The 26,786-nt window shown below is 46.8% G+C and overlaps 1 protein-coding gene across 1 annotated transcript; it reads left to right on the plus strand.

The window, feature by feature from the left end:
* The first annotated feature begins 1,782 nt into the window (after positions 1–1,782).
* Positions 1,783–25,959, plus strand: DRC1 (dynein regulatory complex subunit 1). Its single transcript, XM_056853408.1, is given in 19 exon segments — positions 1,783–1,988; positions 4,060–4,147; positions 5,464–5,576; positions 6,653–6,836; positions 8,767–8,904; positions 12,711–12,797; positions 13,170–13,292; positions 14,375–14,514; positions 14,968–15,102; positions 15,484–15,719; positions 15,967–15,969; positions 16,799–16,977; positions 17,160–17,249; positions 19,023–19,109; positions 19,909–20,111; positions 21,000–21,143; positions 21,550–21,652; positions 23,422–23,509; positions 25,892–25,959. Coding segments are annotated over 19 exon segments (2,415 nt in total).
* The last annotated feature ends 827 nt before the right edge of the window (positions 25,960–26,786 follow it).

The raw sequence follows: 26,786 nt of genomic DNA on the forward strand, positions 1-26,786 counted from the left end.
TGGAGTTTAAATGGTAATTTGAAGCTACAGTTGTGTTGGTGGTCAGTGCCGCATGAATCCTTTTAGGGGGAACCATGGATTGTGCTGAGAGATTAAAAGCAGCAGGGTCACTATACAAACAGGCAATTAAGAAAGGACCAAGAAGAGATACTTAGGAGATGGAAGTAAAGGGAAAACACAGTGGGTGCCTTAAGGGGAAAAGGAAGGATTTCAGATTTATGCAAGAAAAGAGTAATTGGGCTAATTTAACATCCATCATCACCGTTGAAAAGAGTGTGAACTTATTTTCAGTATTTAATATTTTAAATAAATAACCTTATTTGAAAAAAAAATACACCGATGGCCATCTACAATTAATTACTTAATTAATTGTAAACACTCCCAAAGTTCCCCATTTGCAGTGTTAAATTCATTCAACAGTATCGGCACCAAATAAATAAATTTCCCTTCCCCCCGCATCGTTCGGAGCCAAACAAAATAAATTTGATTTCACACATAACGAACCCCACCCCCCATCCCAGCAGCCTGAAGCCGCTAACCAGAAAAAAAGATAATTCACAGTGGGTAGCCGTGTTAGTCTGTCTGCAGTAGTAGAAAAGAGCAAGAGTCCAGTAGCACCTTAAAGACTAACAAAAATATTTTCTGGCAGGGTATGAGTTTTCGTGAGCCACAGCTCGCTCACGAAAACTCATACACTGCCAGAAAATATTTTTGTTAGTCTTTAAGGTGCTACTGGACTCTTGCTCTTTTCTACTACAGAAAAAAGCTCATACCCTACCAGAAAATATTTTTGTTAGTCTTTCAGGTGCTACTGGACTCTTGCTCTTTTCTACTACAGAAAAAAGCTCATACCCTACCAGAAAATATTTTTGTTAGTCTTTCAGGTGCTACTGGACTCTTGCTCTTTTCTACTACAGAAAAAAGCTCATACCCTACCAGAAAATATTTTTGTTAGTCGTTCAGGTGCTACTGGACTCTTGCTCTTTTCTACTACAGAAAAAAGCTCATACCCTACCAGAAAATATTTTTGTTAGTCTTTCAGGTGCTACTGGACTCTGGCTCTTTTCTACTACAGAAAAAAGCTCATACCCTACCAGAAAATATTTTTGTTAGTCTTTCAGGTGCTACTGGACTCTTGCTCTTTTCTACTACAGAAAAAAGCTCATACCCTACCAGAAAATATTTTTGTTAGTCTTTCAGGTGCTACTGGACTCTTGCTCTTTTCTACTACAGAAAAAAGCTCATACCCTACCAGAAAATATTTTTGTTAGTCTTTCAGGTGCTACTGGACTCTTGCTCTTTTCTACTACAGAAAAAAGCTCATACCCTACCAGAAAATATTTTTGTTAGTCTTTCAGGTGCTACTGGACTCTTGCTCTTTTCTACTACAGAAAAAAGCTCATACCCTACCAGAAAATATTTTTGTTAGTCTTTCAGGTGCTACTGGACTCTGGCTCTTTTCCACTACAGAAAAAAGCTCATACCCTACCAGAAAATATTTTTGTTAGTCTTTCAGGTGCTACTGGTCTCTTGCCCTTTTCTACTACAGAAAAAAAGATGCAGCGGGCAAAAGGATTCAGGGGGCATGCGCAGAAGGAGGCGAGTCGGGCCCAATGGACCTGTCCTACACGGTTGCTACAGCAACGGAGGCAACGCGCCTGCGTAGAAGGAGGCGAGCCTAGCTCCGCCTCGCACACCCGAGTCGCGTAGCCACGCCGTTGCCACAGCAACAGGGGCATCAGCCGGCGAGGCCTGTAGTCGTGGCCGGGAGGCTCCGGCGTGATGAGAGCCGCCGAGGCCGAGGCCGCCGAGGCCGAGGCCGCCGAGGCCGAGGGGGCCGCCGCCGGCGCTGCACTTGCCGCCACGACCGCCACCGCCACCGCCACCCCCACGCGCATAAAGGTGGCCAACTTGAACTCGGACGACCCGCAGGAGCGAATCGCCGCCCGCCGACTGCGTATCGCTGCCCGGCTAGAGGCCAAGCGCAGGTCCGTCGCGAAAGCGCCCCGCCGGCAGGATTCCTGTTGCCTGAAATACCCCGCCCCAGACGATTTATCAGCCCCATCTTGAGAAGCTGCCTTTGGGGCACAACCCCCCCCCCCCGAAGCGCCCTTTCTGGGCCTTTCTACCCCTCTCAGAATTTCTACCCCTCAAGGTGAGGCCTGGAGCGAGGGTTGCCAACCTCCAGGTACTGGGAGAAAAAATAGACACCGCTGTACAAGTACCTGGAGGTTTGGAAATCGGTACAGAAGCGAAAATAATTTAAACAAAGTGCAAAAATTTCTTTATAAGCTACTGCATAAATAGGAAGGCAACACAAGACAATGTGCAAAAATGACCTACAAAAGCCGTGTGTACAAAAAGAGTAATTTTTCAAATCTTTCAAAGTTGTCTCAAATATGAGTACAAGTTCTTTTTGAAGACAAATGTCATGTAGTAAGGTAGAAGGTACATGACATTTGTCTTCAAAAAGAAGAACTTGTGCTCATATTTGAGACAACTTTGAAAGATTTGAAAAATTACTCTTTTTGTACATATGAACATGGCTTTTGTAGGTCATTTTTCTACATTCTGTCTTGTGTTGTCTTCATATTTATGTAGTAGCTTATAAAGAAATTTTTGCACTTTGTTTAAATTATTTTCGCTTCCGTACTGATTTCCAAACCTCCAGGTACTAGCTGGAGATCTCTCGCTATTACAACTGATCTCCAGCCGATAGAGATCAGTTCACCTGGAGATTAGACTCTATGGCATTGAAGTCCCTTCCCTCCCCAAACCCCGCCCTCCTCAGGCTCCACCCCAAAAGCCTCCCGCCGGTGGCAAAGAGGGACCTGGCAACCCTACCTGGAGCTCTTGGAATTACAACTAGAGTTGCCAGGTCCCTCTTCGCCACCGGCGGGAGGTTTTTGGGGTGGAGCCTGAGGAAGGCGGGGAGAGACTTTAATGCCATGGAGTCCAATTGCCAAAACAGCCATTTTTCTCTAGGCGAACTGATCTCTATTGGCTGGAGATCAGTTGTAATAGCGGGAGATCTCCAGCTAGTACCTGGAAGTTGGCAACCCTAATTACAACTGATCTCCAAACTACAGAGAAGATAACCGCTTCAGAGGGCGGATTCTATGGCTTTGCCTTCCCTCCAGCTCCCGGTCCTCCTCAAACTCTACCATCCCAGGAGCCACCCCCATTCTCTGGGGATTTCCCAGGCTGGAGTTGGTGTTCCCTTCCCCTTCTATGCCCCTTCCTCGCCACCAAGGACAGACTATATCCATTCTCCAGCAGGACAGTAGCCAGGATACTGGGAGCATCGTTTCAAAATAAAACAGGCTTTTCATTGCAACAGGACTGTTTCCATTGAAAGAATGGGAGGCTGTTTTCAGAACAGAAAAAAAAGTTCCTGTTAATACTTCCCTTTTTAGTTTCTGTGCTTGGGAGCACAGAACAGTGTTTAAGGGGCCAAGGGACAACTTACAGCAGGGACATCCAGTTTCTTCAACCTGGGGCTGGATCCTCCCAACCAAGCAGGACTAGACTCCCTAGCCATGATATCATTGTCCCCCTTCCTTATACAAATGGGCTGTGTGTTTGTGCCCTGCCTGGAAATGGTACAGCCTTACCTTGCTTCCATACTAGCTGTTTAATTGCCAGGATTCTCCTCCCCCCACCCTTTTACAGTCAGTCCATATGATGGCATGGTCAAGCTGTTGCATTCCAATATTTTTGTTGTTGTGATGGATGCATGCTGACCAGGTAACTTTTGACTTTAATGTGGTTGGCAAAAACCTGATGAACTTTGGATTTGGCAATTCTCACCTTGTGAATCAAGTGTTGACTCTTTAGCTGTTTCTGTTCATTGAATCATTTGAACAGTAGCTGAAATCCAGACTGCAGGAGGCCTTTTTTTTTTTTTTTTTTTTTGAGATTGTATCTCTGTCCTCATATCTGCTTTCTGAGGAAATATCTGAGTTGTCGTATTGACTCTGGGAATCCCTAGACGTGTTTCTAGTACCTTACAGGGTGGGTGTATTAAGAATGAGTTTTGACATGTTTTCCCCTCCCCAGGGAGGCCCTCGGAGAAGATCCAGATGCAAAGAAGCTTGTGGAGGAAGAAAAGAGCAGGAGCTACAAACAAATAGAGGAGAGCAGACAGGTTAGGACTAAGCAGTGGATCTACCCTTGAGCTCATTCTGCTTTGATCTGGAATGTACATTAGAGACTGAATGCCCCCTCAAACGTAACCTGGGGCAGCTGCAATAGTCAACAGTCACAGTCACCATCAGTGAACCAGTGCCAAATTCGGAGCTTCCATGTCTCTTTAACTTGCATGAAAAGCAGTGGAGGCAGTTCTCTGGTTCAGCGTCAAGTAGTTGAATGATACCATCCAGGCATGAGACACTGGGTTGGATCCTGTTTGAATTCCATTCACAGAGGCAAGACCTCCCCATACCACATCTCTGCTGTGGTCTGAAATTTGTTTCTGGGGGGACAGGGGACCCCCTTGAGCAGCATGGAGGCATTGAAGGGCTACCAGAGCAGAGGGGGAATTAACAAAAATTGCCTCTTCCTTTGTATCTGTGGATCTTTCTCACGGGATCCAGCCCATTGTGTGATGTTCTTGCATGTGTGGCTTGGCCTTTCATTTAGCCCAGAAGGGTAGCTGTGAATTCCTGGCTAGCATATGTAAAATCCTTTTCTTCCCCTCCTCAGAATTCCATATTCCAGTGTGTCAAATGGGATTGAATGTTGTTTGAGAAACTTAGAAGCAGAAGGGTGCTTACAGGAAAGGGGTGCACCACAGAGCAGAAGTCCAGAGTCAGCTCAGTACCTGTATGAGCCCTCCCTTCACCTAAAAAAATGTACTGTTGAGTGGCACATTTGGCTACAACCCACTCCCGTGCCTTCTTAGTAGTGGTTCCTTTGCCCTTCAGCAAACTTCCCGACACTCTTGTGAGATCTTTGGTAGAGGCATTCAGATGTGCAGTTAAAACCATATTAATTCAGTGGGTGTTTCTCTGATGAGTTTATTTGTTTTGAAGTCTGTATGTGTGTGTGTGCATCCCTCTCCCCTATATGCATACATATATGTACATGTGTGTTTCTTCTGTTTGTATGAAATTGATAAGTTTTAGTTGAATACATTTTTATAATACATTGTTAGCTACCTCAGGCTCTGGGGAGGAAAGATAGGCTATAAATGTTTAAAATAAAATACAAAATTGCAAATTCATGTCCATACAACATTTAATTTGGAGATCCTGGACTCTGCTTACATTTTTACTCTTGGTATATTCACAGTTTTGTAGGGCTGCAAGAACCAGCCATTTCTGACCAAGAGAAACTCTGACTACCAGCCTTAATTTTGAAAGTATGCACAGTTTTAAACTGTTGGTCAGTCCAGCAAAAGATTGAATGTACTTAGGAAGATGGCTTTCTAATATGTTTCTGCCGTCCTCCATGTGTATACAGAGACTGGCCAAACTGTTGATCGATGGCACACAACTGGTGACAAACATCCAGGTGGCAGCTGATGCTCGGGAGACGCACAGGAGGTCAGAGGAAGAGGAGCTGAGTCGGCAGAGGTAAGCAGTAAGCCCAAATGTCCAGAATTATGTGTCTTCCTTGACAATTCAGTGGGATATTGATTTTAGAGCAAAGAGAAGATAAATGGCATCGGTTTGCAGTTTTACTATGCAGCCTTGAAGGGATGGATCTGAACTCTCAGCACATGGACCTGCTTTATCGGTTTAGTTGTCCATGTTGCCCCATGCTATCTACTCTAACTGGCAGCAGCTTGCCAAAATCATTCCTAGTCCTGCTACTTGAGATCCCTGTAACTGGAGATGGCAGGAACATGGGGCAGTCTGCCTGAAAGGTGTGTGCCCATCCGCAACTGGTCCCCTCCTTGTTAATTAAGGTGTGACAGAGCACTGTGGATAGACATGTGCAGTTTTCCTGCATCATATTTCTGTATTGGCTGAATGTTCTGAAGATCCACTCTCATTCTGATGAGGCTTGCAGCTTGTTGATTGCATTGCCTCATAAAGTATTTCTGGAATAGCACCATCACTGTGGTGGTTGGTTTAGTGCTGTTATGCTAGAATGAATGTGAAGGAAAAGGTATTGCGAGAAGGAGAAGAAGAGTAAGTTTTTATACTCCGGTTTTCTCTACCTTTAAGGAGACTCAAACTGGCTTACAATTCCCTTCCTTTCCCCACAACAGATACCTTGTGAGGTAGGTGGGGCTGAGAGAGTTCAGAGAGAACTGTGACTAGCCCAAGGTCGCCCAGCAGGCTTCATGTGTAGGAGTGGGGAAACAAACCCGGTTCTCCAGATTACAGTCCACCACTCTTAACCACTACACCACAACCATCGTGGCACAGATTGAGACTATGCAGCACTGTGCCATTCAGCCTGATCTTGCTAAACTGAAGTATGCCATTGGCACTGGTAGCATGTCTGGCATACTAATACACCAGGTCCTAGGAATTCCCATGAGGCAAGGTGAGCATTCTCATAGAAGGGAAAGTTTGAGGTTTTTGCTGATCATTGGCCTGTCACACTCCCCAGCAGTCCACAATGGCTTTATGTCACTCTGAGTGAGAATCCTATTTTAAACTCACTGTAGAGGATTTCATACTGACTTGGCTGCTTGCAGGCTCGAGAAACTGGAAAACGAAGCCAAAGCCAACCAGGACAAGTTTGATGAGATCACCTCCAAGTGGGGCAGTGCCAAGGAGAAGATCATCCCCCAAGACTTGTGGGACGTGCTCAACCTGCAGCAGCAGCATTGCGCACTTCTGATTGAGGAGAAGAACAAACTCATCAGTGAGTTGCAGCAGGTAAGGAGGAGGGCCAGGGCAGCTCATCATACAATGGAGGACAGTGGCACACGGGGGAAAGGGGAGGTGGTTGGCGCTTCCATACCTGGGAATGTGTTTTGCTTAGAGAAAAGAAGGTTAAGGAGGAGGTGCTATAATAGATTCCATATCTCTCAAATGAACCACCCAAGAATAGTGTTTAGATCAGCAAATCTCTGTGTAATTTTGCAGCATGGTAGGTGGTGCTGTTCCATTCATTATGTCCACTTGGATTTGACCTACATGGGATTTCTTTAGAGGATTGTCAACCTACAGTTATTTAACCCCAACTATTGACTGATTATTATATGTACCGTATTTATTTATAATATTTTGGGGGCACCTTTCACACCTAGTTCAGGGTCCCCAAGGTGATGGACAATAGTCAAGCAATCATTGCTCGGGTTGACCACAAAAATTGTAAAAAATAAACAGTGAAAATTTATAATTCAAACACAAAACAGAGCAATCAGTTCCCTAGTTTGGGAAACTAAAGCTGTTCTTAAATATTGATGACTATGGTAAATTGATTGCTCACGTTATGAAAAGACAAGAGTCACTGGAAAAAACAGTCAAGCTAGGAAAAGTTGAAGGCAGCAGGAAAAGAGGAAGACCCAACAAGTGGTGGATTGACTCTATAAAGGAAGCCACAGCCCTCAATTTGCAAGGCCTGAGCAAGGCTGTCAAAGATAGGACGTTTTGGAGGACATTGAGTCATAGGGTCGCCATGAGTCATAAGCGACTTGATGGCACTTAACACACACATGGTAAATTGAAGGGGCCATCTTGAACTTCATAGGACAGGCGCTCCTGAGAGTGGGTGTCACAACCAGAAAGGTCCTTCTGCCTGCTCCACTGGAGAGCCCAGTGTGACATAGAAATAAGAAAGTAAACTCGGTCATCCCGTGACTGCCCTTCTTTGGCCCTTGGAGATGTGTCCTGCCAAGCCTTGTGGATCTTCACCCATTTGTCAGCTGCAGTGCTGCCCTGTGTAGCAAAGTGGCTACCCACTTAGCGGCAGCAAAGCAGGCAGCTGGCATGTGAAGGGGCATGCTGGGAAAGCGGAAGTGGGAAAAGAAAAAAAACCTGGTCAGAATTGTCGCCTTGCTGCAGAGCAGGATCATAAGTGCGAAGCCTCGACCCGTTGGAAAGGACTTGCACTCGCTTCAACGTACATAACACTGGCTGTACAATGAGTGGTAAGAGCTGGCCAGGATACCTTCCTCCACCAGTGGACTGAAATGGGGGGCGGGGGACGACGACTCAGGTTCAAATTCTCAGTGAACCTCTCTGGGTTAGTGGAGTAGATGTTTAAGTATACTGCTCTGAGCTGTTTGAAGGAAGGGTAGGATAAAAGTAATAAATAAGGCAAGTGTAATAAATAAGGCAAAAAAATAACTCAGTGTAGTCACAATGTCAGGGCAGGACTGGGAAGAACTGGACTAAAATCCCCATTGTGCCATGGAGTCTCATTCAGTGACTTTGGGCCAGTCACACTCTCGGCTTCACCTACTTCATAGGGCTGTTTGCAGTGTAAAATGGGGAAGGGAGGACCATGTAAGCCATTTAGAGCTCCTTGGAAGAAGGGTGGGGTCAAAATGCACTGGATAGATATTCTGAACAGAAAAGGGCAATAGAATCAGCAGGACCTCCCTTGATGACCTGGTTAGGCAAAGATGCCCTTAGGTATGACGTTCATTTTCACATAGCGAATACGTAGTTTTTGTGAGATGGGGGGGGAGGGGGATACACACAACCAAGCCAAAACACTGAAAACAAAGGTTTGTGCCAACATAGTATTTACAAGGTCTTGATAATTAAGGGCAAAATTCAAGTGGCTGACAAGAAGCTAACAAGGGTGCCGTTGTGTTCAAGAGTAATGTGTGAACCCATTCCAGCTTTTGCCTTCCAGGAGTTGAAGAGCAAAGATGACCAATATGTGAAGGACCTCAAGAAGCAGTCAGATGACATTAATCTTATGCTGGAGAGAATGGAGGAGCAGATCAAGAACGTTATGAGAAACTACCGCCGAGAGCTCTTGCAGATTGAGGTATTGGGAGTCCCTCTGCCCCCGCCCATTCTGAGCTTCTGTTTAGCACAAGTGTGTGTGTGTTGGGGTGTGTCAGTTGTGTTCCTATATGATGAAAAGGGTGTCAAATGAAGAAAGCAACAGAAGCTACACAAAATACAAGTCCTGCACTTCTCTTTTCATTTTTATTTACTTATTTAGTTTTATTTTTATTCTGTTTTACTGCTTTAAGCATCCAATATTGACAAACAGGTTAAAAATGCAGAGTGAGGGTAAACTGAAGAGACTGAGAATACACACACCCAAAGGAAAAAAATAGTATGGTGTAATGTACAAATAAACCACTTCAATTATGTACACAAAACATAACACTAGTATTTTAATATGTAAACAAATAGAAGAAAGGAAACAGGTATGCACATACAATAGCACACAACACCAAGTGAAATATAACACACTACCAAAAGCATTTCCTTTCCTTTTTTTCGCACAAGCCTTTGTCAGTGGCTTATAACCATAATTAGCACAGTCATAGAATCATAGAGTTGGAAGGGACCACCAGGGTCATCTAGTCCAACCCCCTGCACAATGCATGAAATTCACAACTACCTCCCCCACACACCCCCAGTGACTCCTACTCCATGCCCAGAAGATGGCCAAGATGCCCTCCCTCTCATGAACTGCCTAAAGTCATAGAATCAGCATTGCTGACAGATGGCCATCTAGCCTCTGCTTAAAAACCTTCAGGGAAGGAGCACTTACCACCTCCCGAGGAAGCCTGTTCCACTGAGGAACCGCTCTAACTGTTAGAAAATTCTTCCTAATGTCTAGATGGAAACTTTTTTGATTTAATTTTAACCCATTGGTTCTGGTCCGACCTTCTGGGGCAACAGAAAACAACTCGGCACCATCCTCTATATGACAGCCCTTCAAGTACTTGAAGATGGTTATCATATCCCCTCTCAGTCTTCTCTTCTTCAGGCTAAACATACCCAGCTCCTTCACCCTTTCCTCATAGGACTTGATCTCCAGACCCCTCACCATCTTTGTTGCCCTCCTCTGGACACATTCCAGCTTGTCTGCACCTTTCTTAAATTGTGGTGCCCAAAACTGAACACAATACTCTAAGTGAGGTCTAACCAGAGCAGAGTAAAGCGATACCATCACTTCACGTGATCTGGACACTATACCTCTGTTGATGCAGCCCAAGATTGCATTTGCCTTTTTAGCTACCGCATCACACTGCTGACTCATGTTCAGTGTTTGGTCTACTAGGACCCCAAGATCCTTTTCGCACACACTACTGCTAAGACAAGTCTCCCCCATCCTATAGTTATGCATTTGATTTTTCCTACCTAAATGCAGAACTTTACATTTATCTCTGTTGAAATGCATTTTATTGGTTTTAGCCCAATTCTCCAGCCTGTCAAGATCATCCTGTATCTTGGCTCTGTCTTCTACCATTTTTGCTACCCCTCCCAATTTAGTATCATCTGCAAATTTAATAAGCATCCCCTCTATTCCTTCATCCAAATCATTTATAAAGATATTGAACAACACAGAGCCGAGGACAGATCCCTGAGGCACTCCACTATCTAACTCACCATGAAAAACATAACAAATCACAAGAGCCAGTAAGATAACCCACTTAAAAACCTGCAAAAATAAGAGCCATTAAAGCCATAAAATAAAAACCATCGTTAAAAGAATATACATACTTGAAATATATTATAAACTCCTTATTCACAATCAGTCTTTAATTATGTCTATGCCTAAAAAATAAATAAAATGTCAGTTTCAGAATAATATACTTATATATACACTTACGCAGAGACACATACACACATATATACATATCCCATCTCACTTGGTCTGATTAACAGCATTGATGCACATGTGTGAAGGTCTCACCAAGCTAACATGGAATCTCAAGGTACATCATACCTACCACAAGATAAATACATTCCAATCAAAAACTATACAGCTTATATCTGGGAGAAGCCATTAAATCCTCCCTCCGTGACTCATTAGTAAGCTCTTAAAGCAAACCTCACAGTAAAATCAAATAAAAATGTAAGCACACCAGAGCATGCAAAACAAACTTTCAGCCCACTGACAATCAGTTTCCTCATTCAAGTCTTGAGGCACCAAAGTTCATAAGGTAAAGATCCAAAATATTTCACTTTTTTTGGTAGAATTTGATCCAACTGAAGTGTAGGAGCAGACACCATTTCTATCACCCAGAATCTTAGTTGTTTATCTTAATGTTTCAGGGCCATGAACTTTGGTGCCTGAAAGCATTGAGTTTGGCATTGTGTTTTATTTTACTTGGCGTTGCATGTTATCTTATTGTCTGTGTGCACTTGTTTCCTGTTTTTGATTTGTTTACATATTAAAATGCTGGTGTTATGTTTTGTGCACATAATTGAATTGGCTTGCTTATACGTTGTATCATACTACTTTTTCTGGGCTTTTTTTGTGTTCTCAACCTCTTTGGTTTACCGTTCCTTTTTTATTGGGTTTTTTTGTGGTAAAAATACATTGGGAACAAGGCTAGGGGAAAAAATCAAAAAGAGAAGCGGCCAAGTGAACGTCTCTGGCATTCCAGAACTTTCTCGCTCCCACTGGGAAGGCCAGCTGTTCAGCACAGAGCACATGGTGATCCAGTCACTGTGAGATAGCCTCCTAGAAGAATTAGATCCATTGCCTGGGTCATTTCTGTCCTCCAGGGATTGACTGGGGCTTGGATGGGCTACTCCTGGCACATTCAAAGTCGAACATCTCTTTTGCTGTTGGTAGTCCCTGGCCCCTGGACTATCTGGCTGTCCTCAGCCAGGCCAGGGCCTTCTTGGCTCTGGCCCCAGCCTGGTGGAATTCTCTGTCTAGTGAGACCCAGGCCCTGTGGGATTTACTACAGTTCTGCAGGGCCTGTAAGACAGAGATGTTCTGCCAGGCATATGGTTGAGACAGCGACGGTAATTTTGGACAGCCATTTTAAACTGTATTAAGGGTGGCAAACTGTTTTAAATTATGCTTTAATGTATTCTGGGTATATATTGTTGGAAGCTGCCCTGAGCTGGTCCTGGGATGGGAAAGGGCAGGGTGTTAACTGAATAAAATAAAAATAAATAATTGCCAACAAAGGTCAGACTTCCACTCAAGGCAGTAAGCTTGGGAAGAGTCACAGTTTTTTGTGAGAGGGAGAAGGCTGAGCCGGGGCACCCGTGACAGGAGGGGAGAAGTGGAGGTCCATTCCCCCCCCCCCCCAGTTTAATGTCTAAAATGAGAGGTCAGGGCCAGACTTAATTATTGCATCAATATTAATGTCTGATATCACCAGTAGTGTATGTGGCTTTTTACAGAGTGACATAACAATAAAAAACAAAAAGAAAGATAGGCCTCTGCCATAAATGATTGTTAATATAAACTATACTTTTAAATCCCTGATGCATTAAGGCAGGCTATGGCAAGAGAAGTGCATTTTGCATACACTCAGAAATACTGGGGGAAGCGGCTGTGGTTCAATGGTTGAGCCTCTGCTTGGCATGCAGAAGGTCCCACGTTCAACCCGTGGCATCTCCAGTGAAAAGGACCAGGTGGCGGGTGATGGGAAAGACTTCAGCTTGAGACCCTGGAGAGCCACTGCCAGTCACAGTGGACAGTACTGACCTTTATAGACGAGTAGCCTGTCCCCAGTGTAAGGCAGGTTCAGGTGCTCCTTTCTGCTGTAGAGCGAAGGGGTGGCACTGTAAACTGATCCTGCAGCTGGGCTCTGCTGAGCCTCAGCTCCAGCTTTGCTCCACTAACTCCCTCTCCCTCCTTTTCAGAAGGCCTTTGAACTGGAGCGGCGGGAGCTACTGACAAGCAACAAGAAGAAATGGGAGCAAGCCATTCAGGCCCTCAACCAGCAAGAGGTGAGGGGAGTGGGGGCAGGAAAATAGCTTGTTCCCCCTCTCTCAAAGGAGCTTCCTGAAAGAATGAGTGCTTCCCTGATCAGCATTGAAAGACAAGCCTTTTAGTAGGGGAGACAGAATTATATGCAGTGTTTAAGCAATGGGAACCATTTTATGTCATTTGCTCCTGCTTTCTAATTGCTTTTTGCCGATCCTTCCCCCCCCCCTCCGCCACCGCTGGTAGTGGGAGGGGTGGGCAGTCTGGGACTGATCTGTGTGGCCAGGGTCAGAGTTCTGCCTTAATCTGGTGAGGACAAAGCAACTGTAGGATAGGCAGCCTCCGCATCCAGTAGGGGGCCCTGACCGTTGCGCGCCTCCTGTTTTTCGGCCTAGCTGGAGTTCATGACGGCCCGCCTGAAGAAAGTGGAAGAGTATGAGTGGGAGCTCAACCAGCTGCGGGTGCAAGATGCCGAGGACTACAACGTTATCAAGATCAAGCTGGAGCACGACGTGCAGGTATGGCGGGAGAGCGGCCCCTCCGAACCCATGTGCTGGTCCTCTGAGTGCTATGGGGTCACTGTCCCAAAGAAGGTGTGAGGGGGTGGTGGTGCCACTTCTCCATAATTAATTTGTTTGGGTGGCTCACTAGCAGTTGTCGGGAATTTTTATATACCGTATATATATTGATTGATTGATTGGTTTTTAGGGTACAGAAATAAAATAAAAGAAACTGGGGAAAGGAAAAGAATTATATGTCCAAGAACAGTCAATAAACAATCAGTAAACACATTACATATTTCAAAGACAAATTAATCTAATGTGCACCCAATTAAATAGAGTACCGTCTGATGATCAATGTTTAATCTTACACAAGTATTTACACTGGTGATATATATACTTTTAATTTTTACTTTTTACTTAAATCTGGTTATCCTATTAAATATAATAGACTAGTTTCAAACATCATGCGTATTTATCGTAAAAGGGTTGCCATTTATGCCAAAAGTCATCTAATGGTTGCTTGTTAATCAAGCAGTGCTATGTTGACATCACAGCAAATCAGAATAGCTTGCGTATCCATTCAGTCTTTGTGGGAATCTCGATGTTCTTCCAATATGAAGCATACAGGATTCTCGCAGCCATAGTGGCATATTGGAAGAATTCTTTTTGGATTGGACTTATTTGCATAGGAACAATTCCCAGTATCATTACTTGACGCAGGAATGAGTAGCAGAAATGAGACCTCCATGACTGATGTTTCGATACTCATCAGGTGGTTTTTGTAGAATCCATGCATTGGATCCTCACAAGAATCCCCTCCAACCTTTTACCTTATTTTTTGTCCCCTTTCTCACATTCCCAACTTAGTCCCCTGGACTTTGACAAGAGTAGTGAAGATCTCACTGCATGTTTTCACCTGGGGGACGTGTTCTGAATTTGTGGCATAGGAGTCCCATTTAACTCCCGTTTTTGGCGACTCCCATTTTTGCTGAGGCCAGGCCAGGCAAATGTAAAATTTGTGGCCATCGGGAGCAGGAACAGTGGTTGAATGTTGTGTCCTGATTGCAGCTTAGCAAGTCTTTCCCCTCGAATGCCAGATCCTAGAGCAACAACTCCAGCAGATGAAAGCCACGTACCAGCTGAACCAAGAGAAGCTGGAGTACAACTTCCAGGTGCTGAAGAAGCGAGACGAGGAGAATACCATTATCAAATCCCAACAGAAGCGGAAGCTCAATCGGTAAAGGAGCAGGATTAACCCCCACCCGTTCCCTCCATGCTCTCTTTAGGGATCACTGCCTTGGAGAGGGGGTCATCTGGATTGTGGCTATGGTGTGCATGCCCTGGGAAGCTGTGGCTGATCACTCCTCTGATGACTGGCAATTGGGTGCTCAGTCGCCAGGCTGCGCATTCTATTCCCCCCCAGGACTGCAGGTCTCATAACTGTCCAGTGGCTGAGAGGGAGCCCATGCTGGGATGCTGGATGTTGTGTGGTTAGTTACCTGGCTGGGTTGTGCTCACTGCCTTTTCCTGAGGATGGCAGGACTGAGCACCTGGAGCTATCTTAGCCACAATGGGAGTCTGGCTCTTTCTGACGTTTCTGTTCCAGCGCTGACCACCCTCAAGTGCTGGTGCACTGGGCCACTTTCTGTGTCCTGCCTTTGCCACGGCAGCTCCCCTTGTCTTCCTTCAGGTTGCACGACGTGCTCAACAACTTGCGCCTGAAACTGGCCAAGCAGATCAAGCAGTATCGTGAGGAGAACCAGAATCTGACCGCTGACTACAAGCGCATCGTGGAGCAATATAAGGATCTGCAGAGGACCATGAGGTGTGGCGGCCTGCTCTGGGACAGGAAAAGGGGGGAGTGCTGTGGCAGGAGAAAGTGATGCAGACACATTGGAATTGGATCTGTTTCAATCCATCTCACCTCATTCCCCTCCTTACGCCAGTCCCCTTGGCACATGTCTCTTGTCCACATGGGTCCCACGTTCCTCAGTGTAGCCTTTTTGATGGCCAAAGGTGGGACCCCCTTCTCCCTTCTGTCTCCAGTGGAAAAAATGGTGGGATCCAACCCATCCTGACATTGTGAGCAGCTTCCAGGGCTTAGCCCCAGTAGTTCATAGGGACAGCTGGCTGCAGTCTATGGCCTCGCCCCAAACTGGACGAAGGAAGCTGCTCACTGTGAAACCTCCCCTGTCTTGTTACGCAGACACTTTGCCATCGTGGACGCCGAGCACTTCTTGGAAGTGTGGCTGATGAACGAGGAGGAGGCCAAGGGGCTGATACGCAAAGCCCTCGATGCTGACCAGGTCATCAGCATGCAGCAGCTGGGGCTGCCCTGGATGGAGCCGGACGGCTGGTTTCTGCATAACGTGGGACCCCTAGGACGCGGCGAGAAGAAGAAGTCGGCCAACGAGCTGGCCCAGGAGGTGATGATGGCGAAATGTAAGCACTGGTTTTCTCCAGGTCCTTCACCTAGCTGGGGGGAGCGTCATCTGTCTAAAGCCTTGCTGCAGATCCTGCAAAGAGGAGGCATGTAATACAAGCCTAAGCATGTCTTCTCAAAGGTGAGTTCCACTGACTTTAATGGGGCTTGTTCACTTGGAAGTGTGTTTAGGATTGTAGCTCAGATCCCAATATCACAGTAAATAATATATGTAATCACATTTTTATTCCAAAGAGCAGAGGGCAGTGGGTATTCCCTCTTCCCTTTTGTTATAGGCATGTATTCATTTTTGTGCCCTCCTCCTCCCAGGATCTCTGAGCAGTGAACATGCTGCCCCGCTGGCGAATTTTGTCCTCACAACTACCTTTTGAGGTAGGGTTAGGCCGGCAGAATAATTCACCCAGGGTCACCCTCTGAGCTTTGTCATCTGAGGCTGACGCTCAGTCCAACCATACAGTACATAATGTCAGTTGAAGTTGTTTGCTTAACGCCTGAGGTGATCCAGCCCTGAATGATTCCACAGTCTCAGGTTTCCATTGGAGGGTCACAAAAGAAGGCAAAGAGCTGAGACCTTTTCTTGGAGTAGAACTTGCCTTTTTGTCCAAAAGATACAAAAGTGGAGATTCCCCGAGAGGCTGAATTCTCCGGTCAAAATAATCCACATTTTTTTCTGCAGGAGAAACTTATCTGCATTGTGCAGATGCACATATATGCACAATTTCTTCTGCTCCTGCTAAATATGGGAAGGGGCAGAGAGCACTCCAGAGCACGGAAGCCCTTTCCCCTGACCATGGGAATGTCTCCTCAGCACCCCTTTCCATCCTGAGATCCCATCAGATTCTGCCCACATCTTTTCAAGCATGTCCGTGGTGCATGAAGTTTCCAATTCTGTACTCATGTACATAACCTGCAGATTTTTCTCACCCAGCATCCTTCTTCCCTGTCTGAGTAGAAAGTCAGATCATTAAGAAATGCCCCCCTTTTTAAAAGGGAACTTGCCTTCCGAGTAGAAATTCTCATCAGTGTTTGTCTTGGGGGTCTCTTTGCAATGCTTCTGCCTTATTGCTCTTTATTGTAGCAAGCCGAGTAGAACGGAAGCCTTCTGCCCAGTCTGAAAGAGGTCGTGCAGAAGAGAAGGAAGCGACCGCTGTGGAGGGCATCAGGGAGACCATCGACTCCGAAGCAGAGGTCCCATGTCTCTGGTCCATCTCACCAGCTACCGTCAAGCATGTCTTGGAGCTCCTGTGTGATGAGTCGGTGGGTTAAAGGTTTGGGGGTCATTTGTTATGTGACTTCCTGGGTTGGAGTCCTTGCCTTGCTGTTGCTTCGTGCCCCCCCCCAGTAGAGTCCCAAGGCTGAAGACATTAAGTACATTGTCAACCACCGATAGTTTTCTGCCAAGACCCTGGGGAAATAATGTGCTCTCCCTGTCTTTCCAGGGCTTCGTGATTGAAAGCAAGCTGCGTGGGCTCCTCCAGCCTCTAGAGAAGCATGACCGCACCCTCATGAAGCTGGACTCCATTTTCACAGTAAGTTTTGATTCTGTAATGGGAAGGTTATAGATCCAAGGACAGGTGCTTAGGGAAGGGTCTCTGAATCCCAGAGAACCAGGGGTTGTCAAAAGCGTCCCGTGGGGAAGCAAATGGGTTGGGTTTTGTTGGGGATTGCCCAGCTTGACTCTGGCTGTCTCACCTGGAGTGAGATTCAGGGCTGGGTCTCTCCACAATTTCACGCAAGACCCTTTCGCTCCTCTAAGCTACTCCTTATTTCTGTAAAGTAGACCTATAACGGCCAGTTGCCCTAGGTTCCTTCACTTAGGAGTGCCTTGGTCCTCAACCTTTAAGGCCCTAAATAGTCTGGGGCCATTATATCTTTAGGGCCGCCTCTCCAGATACACCCCTCAGAGAGCCTTATGCTCGTCCAATAACCTGTTGGTGATCCCCAGCCTGAGAAGTATCTGGCTGTCCTTGACTGGTGGAACTCTCTGTCGAATGAGACCAGAGCCCTGCGAGACCCAGCTCAGTTCCGCAGGGCCTGTAAGACTGAGATGTTCCACCAGACTTATGGTTGAGGGCAGCAATAAACTGGCCTCCCTGTTCCTGCTTACTATAATAGTTAATCCTGGTTCATCTAACCACCCGCCTTCCTCTCCCGGCGGATGGCTTATATATGCTTCATTGTTGCCTCTGGGTCTGATTATGTGTAACTTGTGGATTTTGTTAGAAATTTTAAATAGTAATCCCTATGTATCAATATGATTATTTGATTGATTGTACATGTTGCTGTTTGTATTGGTTGTAAGCTGTCCTGAGCCCAACCTTGGTTGGGGAGGGGAAGGATATACATTTAATAATAAATAAATAAAAATGGAGCAGAAACATTTATTTTTGTCTGGTATTAATAGTTTTTTTAAAAAAGAAAAGAAAAAGAAGACAAGACGGGGAACTATGGGGAAGAGATAAGGAGATAGAAGCAGAAAGACAGGTGTGGGTAGTAAAAACAGAAAAGTGGGGCCCATGTAGCAGTGCAGGTTAGTGGGTTCTGGTCTAGAAAGGGTGAAGACGATGCTCTGATTAAATGGAGAAATGGAACCAAACAGAGAGCTATGCAGATAAGAGCTAATGGCTGTCCATGGTTCCCTTTTTGGGCCGTGGTTTGGGGCATGGTTGGGGAAAAGGCAAAGCCCTCCTCTCCAAGAGATTGCCAAGGGCAGGGGGCAGGTTTGTCTTCCACTGCCAAGGTGTATCTGAATCCACAGTGGGGAGCAGTGCAGCATCCCTGTATGCAGAGCTCCTAACAACATACCAGCCCTCTTCCTCTGCACACCCATCATCAGTCATGGTAAGAGGCACCCTGACATTCTTCTCATGCGTCTGTGCCCAGAACTCCTCTTTGACTTTGGCTGGTGCTCCGTTTGCCTCTCCCTTGCCAGCAAAGCTGTGGCTGGAAGACTGGAGTTGGCTTCTCAGCAAAATTAGCATGCAGTATGCTTTCCACTTTCTATCCATGGGTCTTCCTGACATGGGGAAAGAGCTGGAAATGTCACTGGTGCACTACAGTTTGACAAATACCGCCTCGTGCCATATGAGGTTGCATGAATCACCCATAGTAAAATGAGAGGGTAACACTTAAGAGATGTGCTTGAGCATCTGCTTTGGCAACTGACTAGACACCTGTGGCAGCTGAGCTGTCTGACTCCCTCCTTTCTCGGTTGCTCAGGAAGAAACAATAAAGAAGCTCACACGTCCACGTGAGGACTGGCTGATCCAGCTGACCTGCAATCTTTTTCTGCTTCTCCCCAGGCCCTGTCAATTGATAATGAAGATGATGTGTATTACATGGTGGACTTCTTCATGAATTACAAGGCTCAGTGGTTGACCTCCCCTCAGGTAATGGTATGTGTGTGTGTGGTGGGGACATTTGAATTGAAGACTTGCCCAAACAGTCCTCCTGCATGAACATCCTGTGGGCAAATACAGGGCCTACGAAAATTCATGAACAGCGCATGATGGAAATATCCCTCCTGTATCATAGAATCATAGAGTAGGAAGGGACCACCAGGGTCATCTAGTCGAACTCCCTGCACAATGCAGAAAATTCACAACTACCTCCCCCCCACCCCCTTTGACCCCTACTCCATGCCCACAGGATGGCCAAGATGCCCTCTCTCTCATCATCTGCTTAAGGTTATAGAATCAGCATTGCTGACAGATGGCCATCTAACCTCTTCTTAAAAGCCTCCAGGGAAGGAGATCTTACCACCTCCCGAGGAAGCCTGTTCCACTGAGGAACTGCTCTAACTGTTAGAAAATTCTTCCTAAGGTCTAGATGGAAACTCTTGATTTAGTTGCAACCCGTTGGTTCTGGTCTGACCTTTGGGCAACAGAAAACAACTCGGCACCATCCTCTATATGACAGGCCTTCAAGTACTGGAAGATGGTTATCATATCCCTTCTAAGGTTTGCCTCCTCCCAGTCTGTAACAGTGCGAGTTGTTCTTTGCACCATCACTGGTAAAATTTATGTATCATTAACGTTTTCACCAAGCGTTCACCTGTTTCTTCCCCTTTTAGCTCTTCACTAGTTTCTTTTTAGGGCTGTTGATGTCCATTAAATGTTGGCCTGACCCTCCCTTGTAATTCTGGATCAGCCCTCCGAGATATCTGAGGGAATTCTCATTGTCACGTAGGAAACAGAGGTGACGGCAGACGCACCTTCCGAAGAAGCACCTCGAGATGCGTCAGCGGCCGACAAAGAGGAGGCCTCTTCTGTGACGCAAGAAGAGGCCAAGGGTCCTGTGGACTCAGCCGCGCACCCCTCCATGATCTACATGCACCCCAATGACATCCTGAAGGCCCTCAAGGCTTTTGTGCAGGAGTTCAAGGAGCCACGGTAGGGCTGAATAGGCAGGAGGAGCTGGTTTTGGATGCTGAGGGAGGGAATGGAAGGTGCCAGAAGGGTGGGGCACGGGCCAGAAGGGAAGGAAGGAATGGTTCTGGTTGAGCTCCTGAGTACATGGGGAGCAGGTACAGGTGGAAACTTCTTTCCTTTATTACAGGTCCCAGGGGTGTTGTGAGCTAAAAATAGGGGGAAATGTTATTTGCTTGGCTGTTAGCCGTATTTTTTTATTAAGAAAGGAAGCAGGGGGGAAATGTACACCACCAGGAGTTCCTTAGAAGAAGGGCAATATAAATATTGGATAAATAAAGGATGATACCATTTTGATGAGATACCAGGGTGAAAAGAAGGCACTGTACCTTACCGGCCATTTCTGTACCTTACCGGTCACCGTTCAGATTGCGGCTCGCTTCTTGAGCTGCATTTCAAATGTTTTCATGCAAGTTGTGAGCTCCGCTCTTGATACACAGACAAATGGCAGTTCTCTGTGGTTTCATTTTGGTAGTGTGAATCGACCTTTACCCATGCTAGCAGCTACCAGTGGGGAGGGTGTTAGCCTGGAGAGCCAGAGTGTGTGACTAAGACTTGGGAAACCTGGTTTCAACCCCCACTCTGCCACTAAGCTTATTTGGGTGAACTTGGGCCAGTCACCCAAACCTACCTTACAGAGTTGTTGTGAGGATCAAGTGTAGGAGGGAAAACTGTGTATGCCACACTGAGCTTGGAGGAAGTTTGGGAGAAAAAATGGAGTTGATAGATAAATAGATGGCACCCTGGACGCACTATGGCGAGATGTGCAGCCCTGATATGATGGCAAGGTTGCTTGGATCCAGCTGGATCTCTTGAATTCCAGCCTGGCCAGCCCCTTCCCCTTACCTCTAGGAGGAAACACCCCTGCTTGCAGCAAGCGCACGAAGAGCGGGACAGCTCCAAGGACTCTGAGTATTGGGACGCGCTGGCCCACGTCATCCCGGATGGAAAGCTGAAGCTGTGGGATGCGCTGATAGAAGCCCTGCAGAAATACAAGTGAGTGATGGAGCCCTGAGGTGTCCCTGCTTCTGTATTTTGCAGGGACAGTGAGGTGGGAGCCAAGAGGCCTCCTTGTTCAAGATGTCTGAGCTTATAGCGGCCTCTGGTGGTGAGATGAGAGAATACATGTTTTCTTTAAAAGCAGGGGCATCCAGTCAAAACCTGCCAGGGACCTGCTTTTTTTTGTAGCCTGATTTTGGTCTCGCTTTGCTAGGGTTAGTCTCCTTCTCCTTGTTTTCATTGGATCTCTTTTGAGTTGGTGAGGAAGGAGTCCTCCATGACTCATAGTCCATCTGTGTTTTCCCAAGGGCACAGGATCACAACAGGAGGAGCCAAGGACTTCTCTTGCCGCCATGAGGGAAAAAAGGCCCCTTTGACCATTCTTTTTCTTCTCTCTGTCCAGCTACATCCTGACTCAGAGAGACAAGCTGATCACGGAGACAGATGGGCTGCATAAGCAGAACACAGAACTCCGGATGCTGCTCCACCAGTATCTGCATTCCCCAGTGAGTAAAGGGACGGGATCCAAGGGAAGGAGCTGAATTGCGCAGGATGGGCTGTCGATTTCAGGAGGAGAAGGGCCACTAATAGCGAAAAGATAGGGGCAGAGGCTCCCAGAGGGCTGCATCTCATCTGTATCTCTGGTCTCTAAACATAACTTGTCAGGAAGAGCTCTCTCAGTCCCCAGACCTCTTCCCTTTTAATGGCACACGTGGCCAACACTTCCTCTCCTGCTAACTATAAGGTCAGCCTCTAGACAAGTGGTTCCCAAATTTTTGGGGCCACTGCCCCCTTGGTTCCACAAACTCAACCCCAGCGCCCCCTACCCTATCCAACAACACAGTTGAATGGGCGCACCTCTAGCGCCCCCCTGCTGCCCTCTTGCCTTTTAGTGCCCCCCCCAGGTAATCCCACCGCCCCCAGGGGGTGGTTCTGCCCACTTTGGGAACCACTGCTCTAGACAAAACAGTCCTTGCCTAGAGTTCTTTAGATTAATCTGATACATGGAAGGGCCGGAGTGGTGGCCACTTAAACTCTGGGGTGGAGGCTGACATATCCTTAGCTGTGAAGATTTATTGAAGGCCAGCCTGAAAACTTGTAGGATGCAAGTACTTGGGAGTTAGCTGAATCAGACAGAGGTGTGTGTCACAGCCATATCTGTATTTGGAGGGAGTCTTGTATGGTCTCTACAGGAGGAGGAGAATTATTGGTTATTATATGCCGACTTTCTCCACCACTTAAGGAAGAATCAAACCGGCTTACAATTACCTTCCCTTCCCCTCCCCACAACAGAAACCCTGTGAGGTAGGTGAGGCGGAAAGAGTGTGACTAGCCCAAGGTCACCCAGCTGGCTTTGTGTGTGGGAGTGGGGAAACAAATCCAGTTCACCAGATTAGCCTCCACCGCCCATGTGGAGGAGTGGGGAATCAAACACGGTTCTCCAGATCAGACTCCACCGCTCCAAACCACCGCTCTTAACCATTACACCATACTGGCTCACCAAGCAAGTCGAGTGAACTCTGGCCATTTCAAGAATGTGTGCTTTTAATCTAAGCAATTGTATATTTTAATCTAGTGGTGGACTTCTTCCGTATGTGAGATCATAAGGATTTCAGCTGGGAGTGGCTGTACCCACATTCATTGCAGCAGCTTGTGGCCACATACCGGTAGTCTTTTGTAGATTCTCTAGTTCCTGATGCCTGGAATGTTCCCCCAACTGCTTGTAAATCTGGGGAAGCGGGGGTGCTAAGTTTGAGAGTGGTTAACCCATTGTGTGTCCACAGCCTGCAGATGACTTGATCTCCACGTGTTCAGTGCTGCCACGTGGGAGGTTTTCCAGCACACAGAGAGCCAGCATAGTGTAGTGGTTAAGAGCAGTGGTTTGGAGCGGTGGACTCTGGTCTGGAGAACCAGGTTTGCTTCCCCACTCCTTCACAAGCGACAGACCCTAATCTGGTGAACTGAATTTGTTTCCCCTACTCCTGCACATGAAGCTAGTTGGGTGACCTTGGGCTAGTCACAGCTCTCTTAGAGCTTTCTCGGCCCCACCTACCTCACAGGGTGTCTGTTGTGGAGAGGGGAAGGGAAGGTGATTGTCGGTTTGATTCTTCCTTAAGTGGTAGAAAAATCGGCTTATAAAAACCAACTCCTTCCTCTTCTCCCCTAGTTCACTGGTTTCTGCATTCCACCTAAGGCTGGGCTGGTGCTGATGTGTGACTTTTTCAGAGGGGGCAGGGGAAGAGCGAGCTCTGACTGTGTGCCTCCTTTTTCACAGGTCAATGCTGAGCTGCTGATCCCTCCCACCCACCTCCTGGACCTGCAGCTGAGTCCCCCGTGATCTTCTCCTCTGCAGGAGCAACAAGGTCGGTGGCTTCCCCAGCGGCGGCATCTCTTCTTCGCCCAGCACATGAGTGGGAGTTGTTCCAGGAAGCTTGCTGGGGTTACTTGCTTTGGTTTACCTCTGAAGAAGCAAGGTTGGCCTGTGGCTTCTCTGCTACCCTTTAGTGCTCATGCAGGCAATATGTTGATGAGCAGCCTCCTCTTTAAGATGAACCACAGAACAGGACCCTCCCCTTTTTTTCCTAGCCTGACGGAGACAAGATGCAGGACTTTTGGGGGGGGTGTTGGTGGATGGAGCCAGTTTTGCAAGTGCTGTGTTCCATGCTCAAATTAGGACTTGGCATACTCTGGAGAATCCACAGCCTTGTACATTCCGGAGCATTCAAAGCCCCCCCCTCCCAGTCCTCCAGAAATGTTAACAGAAATGCAGCCAGAGAGGTTGGTCATTGTTCCTTCAATCCTCCCCTGGCCCGCCTCCTGCCCCTCTCTGTCATCTACTGTGGCAAGCAAGGGTCCAGGTATGCTGCAGAGCAGCAGAGAGGAGGGAGTGGAACAGGGTGAAGGATGGAACAGGCAGGAGGAACCGGAGCTGCCTTTATGTGAAAGTCCCCTTTTGGTGCACCAAGTCCTGGTTAACTCACAAGGATCACAGCAGCTCGAGGTTGCGTAGGTCGGGGACTGGGCTTCGGAGAAGGGGAAGATTTTCTGCACCGCATCAGTAATTCTAGTTGTTCCTCAGGTTTTCTCCTTGCCTGCCTTTGTGTGTGTGTGTGTTCATTGCAGAAATGCTTGAGGGAAGGGCTGTTTCTCAGTATTGCAAGGGGGAAGAAGCAAGTACAATGGTTGATCATTTTCCCCATTTCTTGTTCTGATTTTTGCTGCCTCCTGAGAAGACAGCAGAATAGACTGGGGGAAAGGGATGTTTGTCCATTTACCTGTGTTTGTCATCTGCAATTGCTGGTCTTTTGTCTTTTTCCTAAACTGTCATTATTTTTAAAAACGGCTTTCTAGTCTTCTTGAGCATTTGAAGTATGAGTGAAACTAAGGGGGTTACCGCACTTTGTATTCCCAGCGATGTATTAAGAGTTTGAAAATGTTATAAAAAACATCGCTTTAAAAGGGTTTTTGGATACTACGGCTAATAAATGGTTGGAAGACGTCTTCACAGCTAAAGGGGCCAAACAAAGTGCAAACAGTATTTTTTATAACGTTTTCAAACTCTTAATACATCGCTGGGAATACAAGTGAGGTAACCCCCTAAGTGAATGAGGTGTGAAGCTATGTGGCTGCCTCGCCACAGGGGCCAGAGGATTCAGCTCCTCAGTCTCGCATCCTTTAATTCAGCCCTCGCATGACAGTTCTTTCCTTGCATTTCCCATCACATTTCAGGATTCGTTTTGGGTCTCAGTCTCCGTACAGTCACTTGTGGTCGTAACATCCTAACTGCCTGGCAAAGGGCCACCTCTCTCACTCTGACAGTCACCAAAATCAGCATAGGAAGCCAAAAAAATTGTACATATGATATACTTCTATATTTCTAACAGTGTCTACTCTACAATATTTCTATAAACAGCAAAATTAATTAACAAATGGTCCTATAATGTACCATTTGCTGGAACAGTTTAAATGGTCATCTCTGCCAAGCGAGGAATGTCAGAAGAGATCAAGATCTGTTTAGTATCGTTTTCAAAACTGATCACCCAGATGCCTTTGGGAAACGCACCAGAAGGGGTAGGAAAGTTATACCCCCCCTGTTATTTCTTTCCCAACAGCCTGTCATGAGAGATGTATTGCTACTGAAAGCGGAGGCTCTACGTAGCTACCTTGGCTAATAGCCACTGATAACTGGCTATAAGGTGATAATCTGCTGTAATCTCCTCCCTGACCTGCTGAAGGAAGCTCTGCAGTGTTTCCTCATTGGAATGGTGCTTCAATCGTGTAGTCACTTTAGTTGCCCCTTTCCAGCTTCACTGTGCCGTTTTTGAGAAGGGGCAACCAGAACTAGTCAGTATTCTCAATGGGGCTGCACCGTAGATGTATTTAGAAACATTGAGAAGTGCATCCTGGTGCAGGGCATTTTAAGGATTTCAGACATTAGAGACTGAAGAAAGGGTGAGGGGCTTGCGTATTCCCCCTTCTTCCAACTTCCCACACTCTTCACTTTCCTCATCCTCCACAAAGAAAGCCAGACTCCGCTGTTTTCTGGTGATCTGTTTTTATTAAAGAACTTAAAGATTCCCTCTTACAGCAAATTCTGAAGTCCCTTTATTAACAACAGTGCACAGAGAATATGCCCACCCAGAACCCTCCCCGTAACAGGAGAGAAGTAGGATCAATCTTGCACACACTAAGGAAAGGGAAAGGAAAGCAGCCCTCATGAAATACACCTCCCTCTGGTGTTTCAGGGCTGCAGGAGAAACAAAGGAATTGTGCTGGTTTCTTGAGAAGATCTGCTGCTCTGACTAACCCCTGAACCCCCCCCCCCCGCCTCTATGCTGCCACTGCCCTGACGTTACTCCCTGGAGCCCCAGCGTTGGGTGGTCTTGTTCCTTGTGCTGTGGTGTCGTGTGAGCACTGCCTTCTGAGTCCAAGCGCCCAGGAAAGGCATCAAAATGTTTAACAGACTGTAAAGACTGGTGAACTCATTCAGGCGGCTTGGAGGTCTTCCAGAATCACAACTAGCCTCCAGGCGGCAGAGATCAGTTCCCCTGATGAAAACACCTGCTTTGGAAGGTGGACTCTCTGGCATTACGCCCTTTCTCAAACCCTGCCCTCCCCAGGCTCCACCCCCCCAAAAAAAACCCATCCCCAGGTATTTCCTAACCCAGAGCTGGCCACCCTAAATAGAACAATGTAAACACCACTCTGACAAAGGTGGGGTGGTACCCAGACACAACTGCTTCTTTCATCTAGGCAGTAGGGCTCCCCCAAGAACAAGAAAGGCACTATTTACCTTGTTTCCTTGATCCTTAATCGGCTTTTCTACCTGGGGTATAACAAGAACAGCGGACTAAAGACCCTGCCTGATACGGGGCTTAGTAAGTCCTTCAGACCTCATGGCCTTTGGGCATCTGCCCCATCCTGCTGTACTACTAATCGTCGTTCCCCGTGCCACCACCACATACCCACTTAAGTATTCCCCACAGAGTTTGACAAAGCCCAGCTGCATTTTTCACTCTTTCCCCCTCACTATTGTCCTACTCAGTGGGCTTTACCAGCAGTCCCTTTCTCATGCCCTCCCACCCCCCAAGGACCAGGATGGATACTCCTTATATCGGAATTCAGTGGCCCAGTGGAACT

The sequence above is a fragment of the Euleptes europaea genome, chromosome 7 (assembly GCF_029931775.1).
Source record: "Euleptes europaea isolate rEulEur1 chromosome 7, rEulEur1.hap1, whole genome shotgun sequence".
NCBI lineage: Eukaryota > Metazoa > Chordata > Lepidosauria > Squamata > Sphaerodactylidae > Euleptes > Euleptes europaea.